Source organism: Mus caroli, chromosome 13 (assembly GCF_900094665.2).
Source record: "Mus caroli chromosome 13, CAROLI_EIJ_v1.1, whole genome shotgun sequence".
Lineage (NCBI taxonomy): Eukaryota > Metazoa > Chordata > Mammalia > Rodentia > Muridae > Mus > Mus caroli.
This window is the reverse complement of record NC_034582.1, coordinates 86589193-86608273: the sequence shown is the minus strand read 5'-3', so window position 1 is coordinate 86608273 and position 19081 is coordinate 86589193. Positions and strand designations below refer to the sequence as shown.

Sequence of the window (19081 nt, the reverse complement as noted above, 5' to 3'; positions counted from 1 at the left end):
CTTTGATAATGTACAGCTGCCTTCATTTTTTTTTTTATCATAGTTGCTGAAAAGCACCCCAGGAGGCTGACCCTTATACCCTGAGAGATGGCCATGGTTTTCTCCTGAAGCTCTTGTGAGATCATGAAGAGGCTAAGGTCATCATTTAGGATCCAGATCATAGAATGGCAAATCCTAACCTCTCAGCACCATTTCCTCTTCAAACCCAGCCAAAAGTTTAATTTTATGTGCACGGGTGTCTTGCCTGCATGCCTGTTTACCACATGTGGAGGCCAAAAGGCAGCTTTGGATTGCTGGAAGTAGAGTTAAGGTGTGAACAGCCTTATGAGTGCTGGGAACAGAACTGGTGTCCTCCAAAGTGTGGAGCAGAGACCGTAGGAAAGGCCATTCAGAGACTGCCCCACCTGGGGATCCATCACATATACAGTCACCAAACGCAGCCACTATTGTGGATGCCAAGAAGTGCTGGCTAACAGGAGCCAGATATAACTGTCTCCTGAGAGGCTCTACCAGAGCCTGACCAATACAGAGGCAGATGCTTGCTGCCAACCATTGGACTTAGTATAAGGTTCCCAATGGAGGAGTTAGAGAAAGGACTGAAGGAGCTGAAGGGGTTTGCAACCCCATAGGAAAAACAACAATATCAACCAACCAGATGCCCAGAGCTCCCAGGGACTAAACCACCAACCACAGTGTACACATGGAGGGACCCATGGCTCCAGCTGCATATGTAGCAGATAAGGCATTGTCTGGCATCAATAGAAGTCCGTGGTCCTGCAAAGGCTTGATTTCCCAGTGTAGGGGAATGCCAGGGCGGTGAGGTGGGAGTGGGTGCGTGGGAGGGGGAGGGGCAGAGGGAGGTTCCAGAGGGAAAACCAGGAAAGAGGATATGATTTGAAATGCAAATACATAAATATCCAAAACAAACAAACAAACAAAAACAAAGCTAGTGTCCTCTGGAAAGAGTTGCCAGTATGCATAACCACTGAGCCATCCCTCCACCCAGCCTCTCAGCTCTTCATCTCCATTCCTCTGGGGCAAATGGAGGCAGGCAAAACTTTTCATTTTTCCTACTGATAGCTGTGGTTGTGACAAAGGAACAGCAAAGTACTATTTGTGCTATAGTGTGGCATCCCCTAAATACTCGGGAATTTAGAGTGCCCCAAATCAGACAAGGCCAATCCTCTGATAGAATCAATTAGGAGTAAGAATTCCTTGACTTCTTTGTTGACTGGCTCTCAGCTGTGAGCCGCAGGTAAGTTCTCTTTCCTTGGGGAATTCCACCCTTCCCTCAACTGTAGCACTCTGTGCTGCCCTCCTGCAGGAAGTAGGTGACATCCCTGTCTCTCGCCACCGCCACCGCAGCTGCTTCAGGTTCTTTGTGGATACAAAACTTAGCAAAGAGGTAGCAGTTTCGGAAGTAAGAGAACTACTTACCTGAACAGGTCCTGGAAGAGCTCCACATGTTAGTACATGTTAATTATCTTCCAATGAAAACAACGCTGGCTGACACCTATCCGGTTCCTATCAGGGACTGCCCTAAAACCGCTATAAGGAAACCACAATGCTCTCCACAGACGTGTGTTTATTAAAAAAGATTGGGGGGTGGGGTGGGCAGAGATGATTCAGTCAACAAAGTACTTGCTTATGAGGACCTGTCTGACCCCAAGACCCAACACTGAGAAAGCTGGATGTGGTAACACAAAATATGGAATCCTGGCACTGAGACGATTGGAGGTGGGACTTGCCTGGACTACTTGGTGAACTCCAGGAAAAGGTGAGTAACACCTGAGAAATGACACTTAAGGTTATATGCTGGCTTGTGTATGCTCACCCTCACATATGCACTTACACACACACACACACACACACACACACACACACGAGAGAGAGAGAGAGAGAGAGAGAGAGAGAGAGAGAGAGAGAGAGAGAGAGAAGCACATGCACGTACATAAATAAGAAGAAAAAGAAGCAAGCCAGTACCCTCCATCCGGCCTAAAACAGTGTTCTTTCCTTAATGCCTCCATTCAGCTGAATGGAACATTGCTGGACTGGGGGCCGACTAAAGGGCAAAGGAAGAGAAACTGACAGATCTGAGGAATGAACGAGCAACAACCGTGCACAGCTGTAGGTGTCTGGCGTGGCATGCAGGTCAGTGGCCTTGAGAGTAGGCATGCACCCACTTGGTATGGAGTACACATCTCACAAGGGTACCCATGGATCCTAGACAAAATGGGTGAAAAGAAACGGTACTTCATCCAGCTGAGCCCCAGCACCCAGTAACCAGTAACTTTTTTCAGCTGCTAAAGTTCATCTCAAGAAAGGCAACCATATCAATGAATAAATGATATACACCAAGAATTAACAAACAGTCCGATGATTTGAAATTTTATTGAGAAAATAGCTATTTTGAGATTATATCCAGTTTCTCATTTGTCAGAATAAATTCTTAACAGTGACCATCATTTCCACTTCTGGGTATTTCTACATCAGCTCTAGGTAAAATACATTCACAGTAGGCAAGGCTATGATATTTGCACACTAGAACAGATGCTTAAGTTGTTTCCCATCCAGAGACTGCCTTGGGAGACGGAGCCAATAAACATCATATGCAGCTCTTGTCCCTTCCTCTGTTGATCTTCCAGAAAGCTAAAGTGAAGCTACAAAACTTCAGTTTCACTTAAGGATGGTTTCTATTTTACAAAACAATAAGACGTAAGAGAAACCCAAATCATCTTTATGCATTTAAAGGCTTGTATACATCCGTCCTCCATCAGATCAAGACGCCAGCAGCCCACAGACCAAACAACAAGCAGCCAGAACGGCCTTCTCCTTCTCCAATGACTCTCAGAGGCTGATGCAAACTCTGGCAGGGCACTTCCAGTGATCGCCAAAGATCTGGGATATGTAAACTACATGATTACAGGCATTGCTCTAATCTTCAAGTGGAAAACCGAAGCATCAGAACTAAGATCCAAGAACTTTTCATGTGGTTGGTTGCTCACCATTACACCAGCACCCAAAGCCCACGGCAAGTTGTGCTTCTAATGTACATCCAAACCCTGGAGCATCGAGCCTGTGACTGTGTATATATGCTGCAAAGGCTGACAAAACGCCATAGCCTCACTGGTGAGCTGGTTTATACTCTGGGAGGAAATGAAGCTTGTTTAGTCACTCTTACCATCACCAGAGAAACACTCAAAGCAGAAACTTTGTAATAGGCACAGACAACAAAATCCTCAATGTTCTCCTAAGGACATTTCTCAGAACACAAATCCCATAAAACATCTACTTTTTAAAAATCCTCAGTAAAATACGTTAGGGAAGTGGTCTATTAAGTGGAAGTGCTTATTGGAGACAATGAGTCCCCCTGGGGGATGGGTATGCGCCTGCGCGCAGCCTTGTTCGGTCTGTCTTCTTTGCTAATAAAGTAAAACATCTCTGAAGCTAGAAACCAAAAACACACATTTACACATCAAAGGTTCTGAAAAGCCTACAGCAAGTCAGCTTTGCATAATACAGCATTTTCCAAACTTAGTAGAACAATATATTTTGCCAAATTCCCTCTTAGAATCTACTCTTGCATAAACTAAATGTTTTTTACCTTATAACTTCAAATTAATAAGAATGAGGGCATAAAAACAACGAGCCTGTTTCCCCTTTGAAAGAAGCTGCTGATTCTGTTGGAGCGATCCTCTATCACAACGCACCTTCACTACTCACAAGCAATCAGCTCCAGCTTCCCTTCCATCACATGGTGCTGTTCAAGCATGTTAATACTTTTAAGTAATCCATGGACTGTTTTTCTGGAAAAATATTTTTTAAGCCTTTTAAATTCCCAGAGTCCTCATTCGTTTTGGACACACCACCACTGAGTGCCAAACAAGCATCCTGGGGTCCCGGCGATTGCAACACCAACAGCAACTTCCACACTAACAAAGAACCAAAGTCTCCCTGGCTTTCCCATCATGAAAAGCAGCACTCTCACGTCCAGCGATGCTTCAGTTAACACACATTAGAAACGTAAAATCATAAGCATCTTGATATTTTAATGGGAAATCCGTTTTGGTGTGAGGTTGTTCGAAACATTCTCATAAGGCAAGGGCGATCTTCGGGGGAAGCGTCTGTTAGAAACCTGAGCCGCTTTTTCTTTAAACTCAAGAATGAAATAAAAAGATTATCAGTATAGAATATAGTTCTCATTTGGAACTAAATACTAAGTCTACAGTGTTAAATTTTAAGATAGAGATATGTATATAGTGACGGACTTACTCTATTAGGTTTGCTTTTTGAAAATCCTTTTATTTTGGAATAATTATAGACTCTTAAAGCATTATAGAAATAAAAGGAGATATTCCATGGCCCCATCATCCAGCTTCCTAAGTATATTTAAATATATTTTACTGTTAATTATGTGTATTGGGGGGAGGGTACAGGAAAATTTTGAGTACAGGTGCTCATGGATTCCAGAAGGGGGTGCCAGATCCCCTGGAGCTAGAGTTCCAGAAGGTTGTAAACCACCTGCTAGAGGTCCTGGGAACTGAACCCACGTCCTCAGCAAGAGCAGTACGTTCTCTCAAGTACTGAGCCATCCATTCAGCTCCCAAGCATATTTAAATATTTATATTCTGCCTTTGAGTGGTTATGGTTGCGGCTGTTGAAAAACTGTTGACCCTACCAAAAAAAAACATTTTGAGCAAGCTTGGTAGGTGCATGTCTGAGATGCAGTACCCAATTCAAATACCACCTGAACAAAGTGGTTTTCTTACAATATTCCACAAGTTTCTGCCTCTGTTGATGTTCATTTTGCCCATTTTTAAACTTTGAAAACACTTTAACTTAGATCTAACTTAAGTATCTTTGTTCCCTGTGTTACTGTATTTATCAGTTATAAATTTTTAGGGATTATAACTGGAAATAAAAATGGTTGCTTCCAAAAAGTATCGGGTCCTCTAGTACCCGGGCATTTGTTACTGTGGGCCTTTTGTGGAGTCCCCTCACGCCCTTGTCCGTGGTGCCTTCAGTATCAGGTCATCACCGTGATGACAGTGCTCACTGAGGGTGTCTTCCTGTGGGAATTAGCAAACTAATTTTTTTTTCTAGCTCTGTAAAATCAACAAAACTAAAAATGGGCATAATCCCTGTTTCCATGCTGTCTGCTACCACCACCTCTGAAACCCAAGGCTCACAGTGTTTGGTCAGGGCTGTGGACCACTTTCCCCAGCAAACTCACGCACATACATCCTGACAGGGTCACCACGGCCCTTTGTCCAGTCTGAGGAACTGCCTGGTCCCTGAAGTATTCTGTGCTCAGTTACAGCTTCCTCCTGTCCCATTTACTCAGACAAACAGAGCTGACTCAGTACTAACATCTAAGTTCTTACTCAGCTAACTAAGGTTCGGCAGCTCAGAAATGTGGTCTTGAAGCACATGGGCTACAGAATATAAGGCTAAAGGCAGTTCAGAGCCATAAAAAAAAAGTCACTTTACAGACATCCTCTCCACTAAAAAGAACAAGTGCTTGTTATTCTAAAATAATTAGGAAGAGTTTGGTGCACAAACAGTACAGTAACTCCTTGGTTGAAGTCTAGAGTCTTTGGAACATGGTCTGCTGCATTCTTCTATCATGCAAGCCCATGCTCCTTCCTCACAGACATTAGCAGAACTTACTCAGGATCACCTTCTAACATCCCCCCAGAGTGAGATTTCACAATCTAGCCCTGTTAGTACGGCTCTTTCTCTTAGGAGTTGTCACAGCTTTCCAAAAGAATCATCCTATTCTTACGTGCATTTTACAATTATAGACTACGCCAAATACTTTTTGGAAGGTTTACCATTAATAATAGTTGAAAATGACTAAGCCTGATTAAAGCATAAACAGATACATGACTAATGTGTCAACCATCCTTCTTCAATATAAAGTCAATCCTAGAGACAACGAAGCCTCTTGATCATTAAATTTAAAACACAATACTCAGATATACTCAGATTTCAGATTGTTGTAACTTGTTTTAGGAGATCGCACAAATACATACACTCACACCTCCCGTACACACATACACCACACACACGTACACACATACTTACCCTACACACATTCACTCACACACACATGCACAAACCCACACTCACTAGCACACATTCACCCCTACATCGCACTCTCATGCGCACACGCGCACGCGCACACACACACACACACACACACACACACACACACGCACACGAACGCGCGCGCGCGCGCGCGCGCGCACACACACACACACACACACACATGAACACACACCCTTTGTTAAAGCATCTCTGTGAAACTCGTTGAGTACATGTCCTAAATGCAAATGCACTCACAGAGGTGGATGGGACTGTGAGGACTACCTGTGTCTTATTTAAAGCTTCAAGAATGAGGATTTACAGTGACCTAAGACTTACATCTACCAAAAAACAGAGCAACCTGGGGCGATGTAGGTCAAATGCAGCCGAGCTCCGCTCTGCTCACAGTAGCCGAGTCTCTAGACAACACAGCCTGGTTTCTGCAGAACTTGGCAACATTTTCTGAGCACCACAGTAATCTTGTAAGACACTAATCCTAAACATGGTCCTATTTTTAAAATCCCAGAAGTAGTTTTACAATAACAGAAGCACCTTGGCCACTAAAATCAGCAAGTTTCTATTATATGTAAAACTACCACACAGCAAATCCTTGAACAGCTCATTCACAGTCAATAACTGTAAATTGTCTCAGAAACCCGCTATTTTTGACTCATTCCTTTGGATCCTGCAACTATAATTAAAAATGCACAGGAAATAATAGTTTGTCAGAAAGTGTGACTACATGATATGCGTATTAGGAAACAAACTGCTTTGAGTCAAATGGAGCACTGAGACCTGACACACAGGAGCAGATCCAGGACGCTCGCCACGGCTCATCCCAAGGAGGCTGAACAGTTAGGTGAGCACAATAACAATACAGTAGACAGCTAGATTTCCAGTTCTGGAGTTGATATAAGAATGAGACAAGTAAGCAACGGTGTACTAAATACACAGGTCTAAGGCTGCCATGTTCATCTCTGCTAGCTTAGAGCAAACCTATCAGCAAGTACTTAGTCACACTGGCTTGCGTGCTTGCATGCGTGCGTGCGTTATCAGGGGTATTATATAAACCACCTTTAACATTTGCATATGTAGTACTAAACTGCCAAAGGAGCAGACTTATGAGAGAACAATTAAGAGGCATATTCCTCATTGCTTTTTAAAATTAAATACAGGCTTTTCTATTAAAATAATTTCTATTTTTCCTGGTTCCTAAAATCAGCATCAGACTTCTTAAAAGAATAAGGTCTCAGCCAAAAAGCCACATATTATGTACTGAGACGAGTCTAAGAAAAACTAAGTTAATAAATTAACTTAAATACGTTAAAAATGTACATTCACATCAGAATTGCAGCTTTTGGTCAGCAACACCTGAACCAAAGGCAAAGATCTGCCAAGGTTAAGGCAGGATTTTTATATACAGTACCATGGGCTTGTCCTGCCCACCCACCCACCCAGTTCGCTTAGCATTCACCTTTATTTAAAATGCACTGCCAAGCTAAAATAATAGCTTTCCTAATTTAAAAAGAGAGTCAGATACAGCTCCCTCTGCTTTAGCCTTAAACGTATTACAGCATTCTTTGGGTCTCTGTACACTTGGCATCAGCAATGACTGCCACAATCATAAGACCAGCTGCAATTGGCGGTGACTGTCAGGGTGACAGCAGCTGCAAGGAATTACTCTCCTCTTCTGCTGGAGTCAGTTTGAGGGTCGGCAGCTTCCTAGGAAGAAGCTGAGGGCTTTGGCGGAGGTTGCCATCCATCTGTGAAAAGTACAAGACACATCTGAGTGAGGCTGAGGCTCTCGTCCTGTGGAGCGTGGCCTCCCCATTTAGTCTACAGCCTGGGAGAGGGTAGAACCAGGTGTTTCTAGGACTGATGGAGAAACTTCCTCTGATAAATAATCAATCACTCAAAAATTGTGGATGTCAGACCTTGTATACCAGCTGCCTCAGTATCCATAAGAAGCAATGTGGCTCTAACTCACCCTTCACAAAGTTACAGTAAGTGTTTCAGCGAAAAGACTACACTGCTGGACTTACTTGACCAGACCTTACCTAAGACACTGTCTACAAGTCATTGTGGATGCAATGTTTCTGCGCTCTGCTAATCTTCCCCACGCACTGACTGACAGGCACAGAAAGAAGCCCTTTTTCTAGGTCCCAAAGCCAGTATCAGAGCTGAAGCTTGAGCCAGGACTTCTTATTGTAACACTGCTGGTTTTTAACTATACTTCTTTTCCAAACTGAGAGTGGCCAGCATGCAAAAGCACCCCACAGGAATTGAGAGGATGCAGAGCAAAGGATGCTGGGAAAAGATATGGCAAGCACATGTTCTTTTGGTCTAATCTGGAGGTCCTTCGAGCACAGATCACTTCTAAGCTGACTTCAAGAAACAATTCATACAAAGTATATTTTTTAAGTGCCCAAGAAGTTCAGAGACACACACTCACACCCCTAGAACTCTAGGACAGGGACTGCTCAGTACTTAGTTAGATCTTCACAAACCACCTTCACCAAGACTAATATAGATGGTGCAAGATGCAGATCTGGACTTGATTTTCTACCAACTTTACTCCTTAAAAACCTTGAAAGCAGCTGCCATCAAACCACAAAAGGAGCAGAAAATAATATCCTATCATTCACCCAATAGATAGGCTGTTTTCAGAGCACTGTATAAATGCAGAATACTTAAAACTTCCCTTGTTTCTCGGGATGCTCTTTCAACACAATGAGAAAACATTTTAGCAAAGTGTGTATGTACAAGGATTGCAAAAGACAGAAAATAAGAGATTAATTTTCACTTTCAAATGAGGAAAGGGTGTGACCAGAGAACAACTGTAGCAAGCGGCCTCTGACTTCCAGCAAGAAGTAAGTTTCTCAAGCATTTATCTTTCTTTTAAGCTCTAGGCTTTTGCTATATATTTTAACAGTGTGTTTAAGAAGACCTGCTGCCCTACACTGTTACTCCAACCACCACAAACCTCCCACAGAAGAGCAGATGCTGGTGACCAGCTTACATGACTTCCATAAACTGATGAAGACCCAAGGTAGATACGTATGAAGTAGAAATGGGGATCCTAGTTTTGTCTTCTGCCTGTGTGGGTACTTCATAGTTCCCCATAGGTCACCAATTCCCCACATATAGAATATGGAAACTTTGTCAAATAGCCTTCATCTATTAGATGGGTGAGATCCTTTGACTATGAACACATCTTAATAGGATGTGTATTGGACTAAGCAAAGACTTGGAGTCACCCAGGTTTTAACTCAGACTACCAAAACATATCACCAAATGGAACACTGGGAAGGAACCAAGGTCATCACCGAGAATGCCCGGGGCAAGCCTCCTTGCCCCCTGGTGACAGACACAATCTCATTTAGTCACTGCACACTAGCCTACAGGAAAGAACAATAAGCTACCGCACTCATGCTGGAGCCTCAGCCCCTGTGTCTACAGTCAAACTTGCTCTTGACTTTCTTCAGCCCAAAGACCTTGGCAGGTGACAGAACTGCTCACACGGTCACATCTGTGAAATGGGACAGCAGTAGAATCTGCACATAAAACTTCTGGGAGGCTTGCATGAGCTAACCCCATGAAGCTCTTACACCCCAGTGCCTGTGAGAAAGAGTGAGCTTATCAGACACTTGGCGAGAATCTGCACAGCCTTTCACATGATTCCAATTGGAATCCTCAAATCTTCCACGGTTGGCTCCCTCCCCACTGCCCAGGTCCTTAAGAGTCTCTCACAAACTGACTCTCCAAAGTGTGAAAATACCTAAGCTGGTTAAAAACACTGCAGACTACATTAAGGCCAGAAGACCAGAAGGCAGGAGGCTACTGGGAAAGAAGAGAGACATTACCACTAAGGACGATGGGGCATGGGTGCTTAGACCTGCAGAAATAACTTCAGGACGGAGCTTGAACAGCAAGCAAGGCTTGCTTCTGACTTGCTGTCTTTAAAGGCAATGTTTGTGTCACCCAACTTGATAAATGCAAACTACACAGTAAAAAGCAAACCAATACAATTACTTAGTTTTTCCTCAATGGGGCCGCTGCTGTCTTCAGAGCACTGTATTAAATGAGTCTTTGCTGAAAGTATACTCAAACAAGTGAATACACAAATCACATTACTACATCCCCACAGAGAAGAAAACAGGGACTGAAGTCACCTGACCTTCTCAATTAAGTTGGACTCCTTATTTACAAGCTGCGTGAGCTTCTGCAGGTTTGCATCTACCATTTCTTGTCCAGCTGGGGAGACACCTGAGAAGCCAGGAGAGAAATCAGAGAAAGAAAGGGAACTTTGAAAGACTGTCACACTGTTTAAGGTTGAAAACAATGCTTTTCTGTTTACCCACCCTCCCAATTGCTCTGCTCCCTCCCCCAAAGAAAACAAAAGAGAAATGGAGAGGAAAACACATTTTGGGCTCAAGGGGAAAGTTAGGAGGGACAACAGTGCTCCAGAAGAAATCAGAAAGGAAAACACAAACTGTATCTATGGAGGACCCTGCGCAACATGACATGCAGCCAGCCACAGAGGTTAGGAAAGGCAAGGTAGTCTCATGTCTATGCTGCCTCTCTGGAATCATTACACATCAGTCACTGGTCAGACACTATAGGCAGCTTGCTAAGGCAGCGGTTTCCTACCATCTACTCACCAAGCACCCAAGACATTTAAAAGGATTTTTAAAAGTAGGTCTTTCTGAGCTTGATCCCAGGACATTCTAATTTGGAAAGTATAGATGAGCTGTGTAGTAGTCAGTCAGGCTTGCTAACCACTGCTCAAGAGTGACAAGGCTGGATGCCTCTTGGTTCCCTAATGTCCCATGTCCTAGACCTCCCTGTCTGTAAAGCACATAACTCACGACAAAAAACAGCCTGTCTACCTAAGCCAGGTACTTCATAACTTCTGTTTCTTAAAAGGACAATTTCAGCCACCTCCACAGATGCAAACTTAGTGCCCCGGTCCCTTAAGCACAAGGCCCCCGTCACAGAGAATTCCATCCTAAGTGCCAAGAGCCCTCTACTTACTATATCTCCAGTTTGGTGCAATCAGTTTTCAAGTAGAATCATGGGAGTGTACCTCACCAAAGTCACTCTGCTACTGATTTCTGTTCATGAAGGAAAATGCTGGAAGCAGCAGGTAAGAATCATTTAAAGTGATTGCCCACTCACATGAGGGTAAACACTCACTACTCGTCAGCAGGGACTCAACACGTGGGCTTTAACCTTTCAGAAGAAAATGGCTCACTTCAGGGGCAATACTTATAGGCAGATACGCACAGAGGGTAAAGTCCAGAGGACGGTGGGAGTCAAATGCCTCTCTCTACATGTAAATAACAACACGGAGCAGATAAGACTGGGAAACCACCAGGCCTTGAAGCCATGAACCAGAATCTTAGGCAATCCACAAACTTGTTCTGCTTCGGCACTGTCCGGAAACTATCTGAATAAGCATTAGCTGATGAAATGCTGACTTACCTCCAGGGCCTGGCCTAAAGTAGCTGTCCAGGATGTCATCGCAGAAGCGGCACAGGTTGCAGAGCTGTTTCAGATGCTTCTGTAAGTGAACTTTGGGAAAACTCACTTTATAAAGAGGCGCAAGGAAACCGAACACATAGGCGTCCAAGGTGGAAGGCCTGGAGACAAAGGACTCTCCTTCAGGGGCACTTAAAGGCACTTTTAGGGTTCAAACCCTCTGTCAAGTCCAACAGACAAATCACATTCTAAACGGTTTACTACCATTTTTGTTTCCAAAAGTGAGGCAGTCCAAGTTTTACCTTCTAAGTAGTTTTAAAAATAGTCTAACCATTTACTTTATTCAGAAGCAGCTGAGGTTGTGAACTACAAATGTTGTATACTAGAAGCAGGGTGAGAATAATGTTTGATACTTTTATAGCCACATACTCAGTACAAGAAGCTAATGTTAGATTAATGCAAACAACAACAACAACAACCAATAAATCTTGAGCTAAGAATAGAACCTGGGGCCTTGTGTGAGCTATTTGAGAACTCTGTCACTCAGCTAAGCCCCAGAACCCCCTTTGAAGTGGAAAACTGATCTTTTGGGGGCAACGGAAGAACTGGCTTTAACTTACATATCACTGAATACAACAGCATGTGTCAAAACTACATTTTTTCCCCATGATACAAATGACAGAGTATATTTGTACAATAAGAATCAACACAAGTCCAGAACCACCCACCACCAGCTCTGGGCTGAGAAACAGCTGGTGACTTCCTCCAGGGTGTTCGTCAGGAAGGGCATGGTGGCACGTGTGTATCCAGGGGCTTCATGATCAGTCCAATGGGCAACAGACATGCGCCCTGGATACCCTGTGGGAGGAGGGGCCCTGAGGCTGCTGAGATCGAGCCTCGGCCAGAAGGGCTCGCATCTTCTGCAGCAGAATCACTGACCCAGCTTTTTGTTGTTGTTAAGGGATAAGAGATGGCTTATTTTTGAGTTAAATATGAGTGGCTATGGCCCAGGAACACAGACTTGGATTACTCCACGTAGGGTTTTCAGTGTGGCAGCAGTTTCATGACATTTTCATAGTAATAGCACAAAGAAAGCCGTAAGTCACTTTTTTTTAAATACACTGGTAGAAATATCAAAACAGTGGCTTATGGCTAAATGACTTTTAAGAGAATTTACTCACGTGTCACCAAAGAAAAACTGAGATGTTCCCAATCTGTTTGATAGGAGATTTAGGCACTCCCTGGCATCTCTATATATCTAAAAAGGATGAAAAGTGCTTTGCAGGTAGAATCTCTAGGTAAGGTCACCTCTCCCTTTCCAACAGAGCGCCGGCTGGGAGAATCCAGGCTGTACCTGTGCTTCCACTTCTTGGACATGGTAGAGGGGAGGTTCTCCCCTTGTCAAGAGAATCCTATTCAGGGCTCCTCTAGACATCCTTCCCGGCAGGATTAAACTCAGAGGGAAAGGGATACGAGAGGCAAACCACGGCTTTGTCACGGTGAAGTAGTTCTCATTCTCCACCCAGAAGGTGTGAAGCTGCCAAAGAAGATAAACCATTACAGGGATGCTCCACCAAAACAAACCCCACCCAGCCAATGTGAACCATTACAGGGATGTTCCGCCAAGACAAACCCCACCCAGCCAATGTGACGGTATTTTCATAATTGTCTTTGAATAAAGTAACTTCATTTAAATTTTCCAGATCAAATGACTCAAGGTAAAATGAGATTATTTTAACCATATGAATTTTGTTCACTGCTATATCTCAGGACCCAGGATACAGCCTAGCACATAGTCAGTGCTCAGCAAATAGTCCCAGAATGAATGAACTACAATATAACCAATTCTATACATGGAACAAAGTCTCATCTTCCACCAATAGTGTTTATTTCCAAAGCAATATTATTGTACTGGACTGTAACTCAGTGGTAGAATGTTTCCTTAGCCAAACAAACAAACGAAGCGGACTATCCACTTCAATGGGAAGGTAAATGTCTAGGAGAATTCAGCTTTGTCATAATATAAAAGATCAAGGCTAATACAAGAAATCTCCCCTTTAAGATACAACATTTTCAACTAAGTCACTGAAATACTGTCATACTCAGAGGTACTCACCACAGCAGGGAGAAGTTTCTCTTCCAGGAGAGCAATGTAAGCCAGTGTGTCTGCCCCTTGTTTTGCTGAGAGCTCACAGTCCACATTATATTTCTATAAAAGAGAAAAACAGTCTTTCAGAGGTCAAAGGACATTCCTAGGACAAGGGAGATAAACAAATTAGAACTCCTATTCTCCCTCACAAATGTCAAACCTGACATTAAGAGGGAGGAACACTAACCAATGAAAACTGTTTCTTAATGCACCATACACACAAAAAAAAAAAAACCCAATGTTGCTTACAGCTTGTCAACTACCTTCTATTGCTTCCATGCTTATCAATGACCTTTGTTCAAAGTATGGCGCGTGGTACAAAGTTAATGAATAAAAGCAACTGTTTTTCATAAGGAAGGAAAAAAACATACAGTTCATTATAATGGTTTTTTTTTTCATAAAAAAAGGAAACTTCTCAATTTAGAAACCATTCAAATTTTAATGGTAAAAGATGTTTTCTTAAAGTACTGACAAACCACGTATAACCTTCATGTTTATAGGAATCTTTTTATGTTTAAACATCATGACTTACTACATAAATATTTTCACGTCACGCACTTTAGATAAAGCTTGTAACTATGAGATAAGTGCTTTTTAAAAGTGGAAATACAAAACTCAGTATTCAACTCAGTGGTAGAATGCTTGCCTACCAGTGACTACAAGGTCTTGCATTCAATTCCTAGCATAAAACCAAACCAAACCAAACAATAACAACAAAAGTGATCAAATAAAATAGTTGCCATATGGTGGGAACTCAGGTGTCACACTTAGCATGAAATGTATAGTAACAACAGGACTAAAGTGATAACATTATCAACAAGAATAAGTCTGAATAACTAAATTGAATCTTATATCCTTTTCAATAAATTCACAATAAATACATTACATATACTTCACTAAACTTCCAGATCACAGTAAAATAAAATGCATGCCTTTCAGCACCAGTAAGCAAGTCTTTGTTTCTCTATTGTCAAGATCCAGGCATTCCCAGTTGCCCCCAAAATTAAAAACACCTTATAGTGAACTAAAAACAAGTCATACAGGATGCCAGGTGTGATTGTCACACCCACAATTCTAGCATTTAAAGCCAGTCTGTGCTGCACAGTGGCAGCATAGATTAGCATGTAGCCCAGTCTGAAATAATAATAATAATAACAATAATAATAATAATGAGTAACATGCAGAAAACTACCTACTTCTTCTAAAGGAGCCACCCACCTGTTTTCTTAAAACGTTTAGAATTTTTGCTGGCTTAGAAACAATGCTGTCTTCAGTTGTCAAAATTGGTACATCACCTATAATCAAAAACAATTTACACACAAGCAAACACGGTGATTTATTCTGAAGATTACAATGCCTTAAAAACTACACCAGTTGGCACATAGAAGAGTATGGGTACAAACTTCTATGGGCTTTACAAAAGGCAGCACTAAAAAACATTTTCGTCTCTCCTATTTTCCAGATTTGTCTTGTACCTTTAGTTCTTACTCGGAATGACCAAACAGAACCAACTAACAGCCAAGGTCATTCTAAGAAGCTAAGACGCCCCAAGTACTCTTGGGCTATATGGCTGTAATGCAGGAAGGGATGCAACTGTTGAAAAGGGCAGAGAGGGGGGCGTTTGAAAGCTTATACTGTACCTCTTGACCCTCTCCAGGTGTTATCTATAATATTGACTTTCAAGGGCGCGCCAGAAAACTTGGCATAAGCCTGAAACAGAGTTTGCAATAAGAGATTTTAGACACTGAGAGCAGGCATGCAGGCCTGCAGCAAGGCTCTGACTGACGCACCCTCATAGGCAGCCTGCGGCTGCCAGCGCCCCTCCCCCGTCCGCCGTCGGGGACGCGCAGGCTCCTCGCTCCGGGGGACCTCGGATGCAGGAGGCAGGGCCTGAGGATGCGGGGCCGCGTGTGTGCTTCTCCTACTGCAGGGACAGTGCCGCCGGGCCGCCGGGACCTGACGCTTGCAGGCGGCCCCCCGGTCCCCAACGGAGCCCGCGGCTAGCCAGCCCAGTCCTCCCGAGCCCCGGCCCGCGAGGCGGCCTCACCAGCACCACCAAGGACTCGCTGTGGACCGAAGGGAGCCCCCAGCCTCCTCCCCAGCAGCTGAGCTCCATGGGGGCCGCCATCTTGCCGGGGCTGACCTCTGTCACCCGGAAGTACTCCTACCGCCCACTCTCCAGCACGTGGAATGGAGGGGGGCGGGACGAGGAGCTGGGGCTGACTCCTTGGGGCTTTGGACAGAGTCAGAAAGGACTGCAGCAGGCCTTTGAGAGAGAATTTAGCAACCAGACTAGGAGCTGTGCCATAAGGGAAACAGACCTCCTAGGAGTCCTCCAAGTATTTATTGCATTCAGTATTAATGTACAACAAAACTTGAAATCATCACTATGGTATACATAAATCTGTACAAAAGTAGTTTAAACTGACATGGAGGTCGCTGGTACAAGTTGGGTCTTTGCGATGTTCAGTCATTGTGATGGTCCTTTGCCTGCCTGCCTTTCCAGTTTCAATTTCAGTTGGCATTCTTATGTTAATGTGATTCGACCTCATTCAAAATTAACCCTGTTCCAAAGTTTTTAACAGAAAACTCCTGCGTGCACACTCCTTTAATCCAGAATGGCTTTCTTCTCTAGTGGCTCTCCCCAAAATAAGTTTAGTGCAGCTGGAGAGGTGGCTCAGTTAAGAGCAGTTTTTGAAGACTTGGCTTGGTTCCCCCAACCTATACTGTGTTCACAGTCATTCTACTCCAGTTCTTTGAGACCTGAGTCCCTCTTCTGGCCTGTAAGGGCACTAGCCCTTCACGTGGTACATACGTGCAAGCAAAGCACACACATAAAAAGTTTTGTTGTTGTTGTTGTTTTTTAGTTAAACTTAGCTTTTTCAAAATCATGAACTTCTTCCAGCTTCCTGAGGCTCCCTGTATGCACTTGAATTTTGAATTTTGCTTCTGTCCATACTCACAGGCTTTTTGCCATCCACTCTACAGAAGCTCTTTGTGGCTTCCTAGGTGTGGGGCCAGTGAAGACACAGAAGGTCTTGTGCTTAGAAAGGCTCTTCATTCACTTCATGTTCTGCTGTCACTCTCTTGAAGTCATAATCTTGGTGTGAAGGGCTCTGCACTTTTATTTTAGACTAAGCATTGTAAATCATTCAGCCAGTCTTGTCTATGGACCTAATGGGCGTGCACTAAATATTAATTTCTCAGAAAAACCATTAAAGAGAAAACTTGGCGATGTGGAGATTTGGGCATACTTTTCGGATCTCAGAATCAGGACCTGAGAGCTGTGTGATTTTTACAGACAGAACAATAGTCTTTCTGGAACAGCCCTCATGATACACCTCTGGGTTTTCTGTTTTCCTCTATCACAAGAAGATGCTAGGGTCCCCTTCAATCGAAACCTATTGCCGTAACAATAATATTCAGCAATACTTTCTAGGCATTTTTCTGCACAGTAAGGGAGCAACTCTCCAAAATTACAGTTCTGATTTCCTAAAGTCTTTTTTAAATATTTTGCTTCAAAAATAGTATATCTCAAAAATGGAAAGACAATACATTTCAATCCTAAAAGTCCATTAGTCACACTTTTTAAGTAGGAAATGCTTAGCAAATGTATAGTTGAAACTAAGCAACACATTTACTGAGCAGAGAGTACATCTGAGGTACTAAGAGGCTCTGGAAGAATACATAGATGGATGTGGAGTATCTCCTTAGGAATGTATAGTCTACAAACCAGACATTACACATAGGTAAATATAAAAAGCCATTGTTCCACTAAAGAGATGACTCGGCTGTTAAAGGCTAGGTTACAACCAAAACTATAAAAAGCCATTGTCACAAGTAAATGTAGAGATTTATAAAATACTAAAACACAGAGGAGGAACCGTGCATCACTGTAGGATTGTTGGAGGATGGCTGGGCCCCCTTCATATAAAGAAGGTAACTTAACTTTCTGACTCAGTGTAAAGGAAACTTCATGCTTTGAGAAATAAAATTCTAAGCAATAAAAATAAAGCTGAGCATCTGTATCCTACAATAAGACATTTTAAATAAAATCCTGCAGTGAGGATATGGGTTCTCTGTGTCTTGTTGGCCACTGAGGTGGTGGGTGATCATTCTTTGTGGGCACATAGGTGATTACTTAGTGTGACCTTCTCTCCATCGCTCCTGCTACTTACACTGATTTTATTTGCATTAGAGAGAAATTTAAATCTATTCTCTTATTAAGTTAGGGCAAAGAACACCATTTCTCCCAATCTGATAAGAAAATTCCTTCTTACAGGTTTATGTGTCCCTAGTTAATAGCAACCTTTGTGTTGCTGTAATTCCTTTTGAGATTCTATATCTGCTAGCTTGAATTTTAAAATACTGGTGTACCTTGTTGCACAACCAGGCTGAATACTGTTCCAGACAATGGGAAGAAAGCTGAAACCATCAGAAATCATGCCTGGTATGGGTACTTGGCTCCTGTATTCTTCCTGGCTGTTAAAGACGTTGTTCAGAGTTCATCAAAATCATCATTTCGGATTCTTCCCAGGCAAAGCATTCTCACTGTCTGCAAAGCATTTGTGTATGGGCAGGATGACCTGGAGCACAGCTTTATAATGATTCTTCCAGACCACGTTTTTCCCTGAACATTTTTGTTTTTCAAAAGATGCTCATTCAGTGGCTTCGTCTGAACTTAGAGGACCTGACCTTGGCATCCAGTCCTGTCACTCATGTGTTTCATAGTTTTACTTGGGGCCATGATACAAGTTCTTTTACAGTCCCCACATGCTGCATTCTTGTGACTAGGAATCTATGAAATGGAGTTCCTGGCAATGATGGGATGTTTGTGATAAATGATCATGCAGTGTGGTCCTTTATGGGGGAGTTAAACTGAAGAGCCTTGAATGTCCCTTAGTTCATGTGCAGATTTAGAAATCCTTAAGGAGAAAACTCCCATTGAAAATAGGTCAAGAGAACTGGTTTTTGTTGTTGTTTGTTTGTTTTTAGTTTCTAAGTTTGCTGTGTATTTGTGAGCCAGTGATTTACTTTGATTCCTTGATTTTTCAATTATAAAGTGAAGGTTCATTTAGCTCTGAGGCACCATCATTATATGTGCAATGAACACTTAGTAATAACTGACATTTGTGGAACAATAAATACCAGAATTGTTTTTAGTATGTGACACAACTCATTTGATCTCATGTTATCTCCTCCAGTTTTCATGGAGAGATATTAACATGCAAAGATGTTAGTTAACTTCCCAAACCTCCAGCTAGGTGGGAGAACAAGAATTTGAACTTAGGCAATCTGCTTTAAAGCTGAGACTCCTTTTTAGCCAATACCATAGTACATTCCTATGAGAAATCTGTTTAGAAG

General features: G+C 42.8%; 1 protein-coding gene across 2 annotated transcripts; it reads right to left on the bottom strand.

The window, feature by feature from the left end:
• Positions 1-4281: 4281 nt before the first annotated feature.
• On the bottom strand, positions 4282-15856 carry Mtx3 (metaxin 3). 2 transcript variants are annotated; one of them, XM_021180752.2, is made up of 9 exons: positions 15765-15856; positions 15358-15427; positions 14936-15012; positions 13685-13777; positions 12923-13105; positions 12750-12826; positions 11572-11729; positions 10265-10353; positions 4282-7850 (listed from the first exon to the last, which is right to left on the bottom strand). In XM_021180752.2, the coding sequence occupies exons 1-9, from the start codon at positions 15843-15845 to the stop codon at positions 7740-7742; spliced, it is 939 nt and encodes a 312-aa protein (XP_021036411.1). In that variant the 5' UTR covers positions 15846-15856; the 3' UTR covers positions 4282-7739. The 2 variants fall into 2 exon arrangements, 1 of the variants encoding a protein (XP_021036411.1); XR_002379544.2 differs by lacking the exon at positions 4282-7850 and adding an exon at positions 11122-11220 and having other exon boundaries at positions 10268-10353.
• Positions 15857-19081: the final 3225 nt, after the last annotated feature.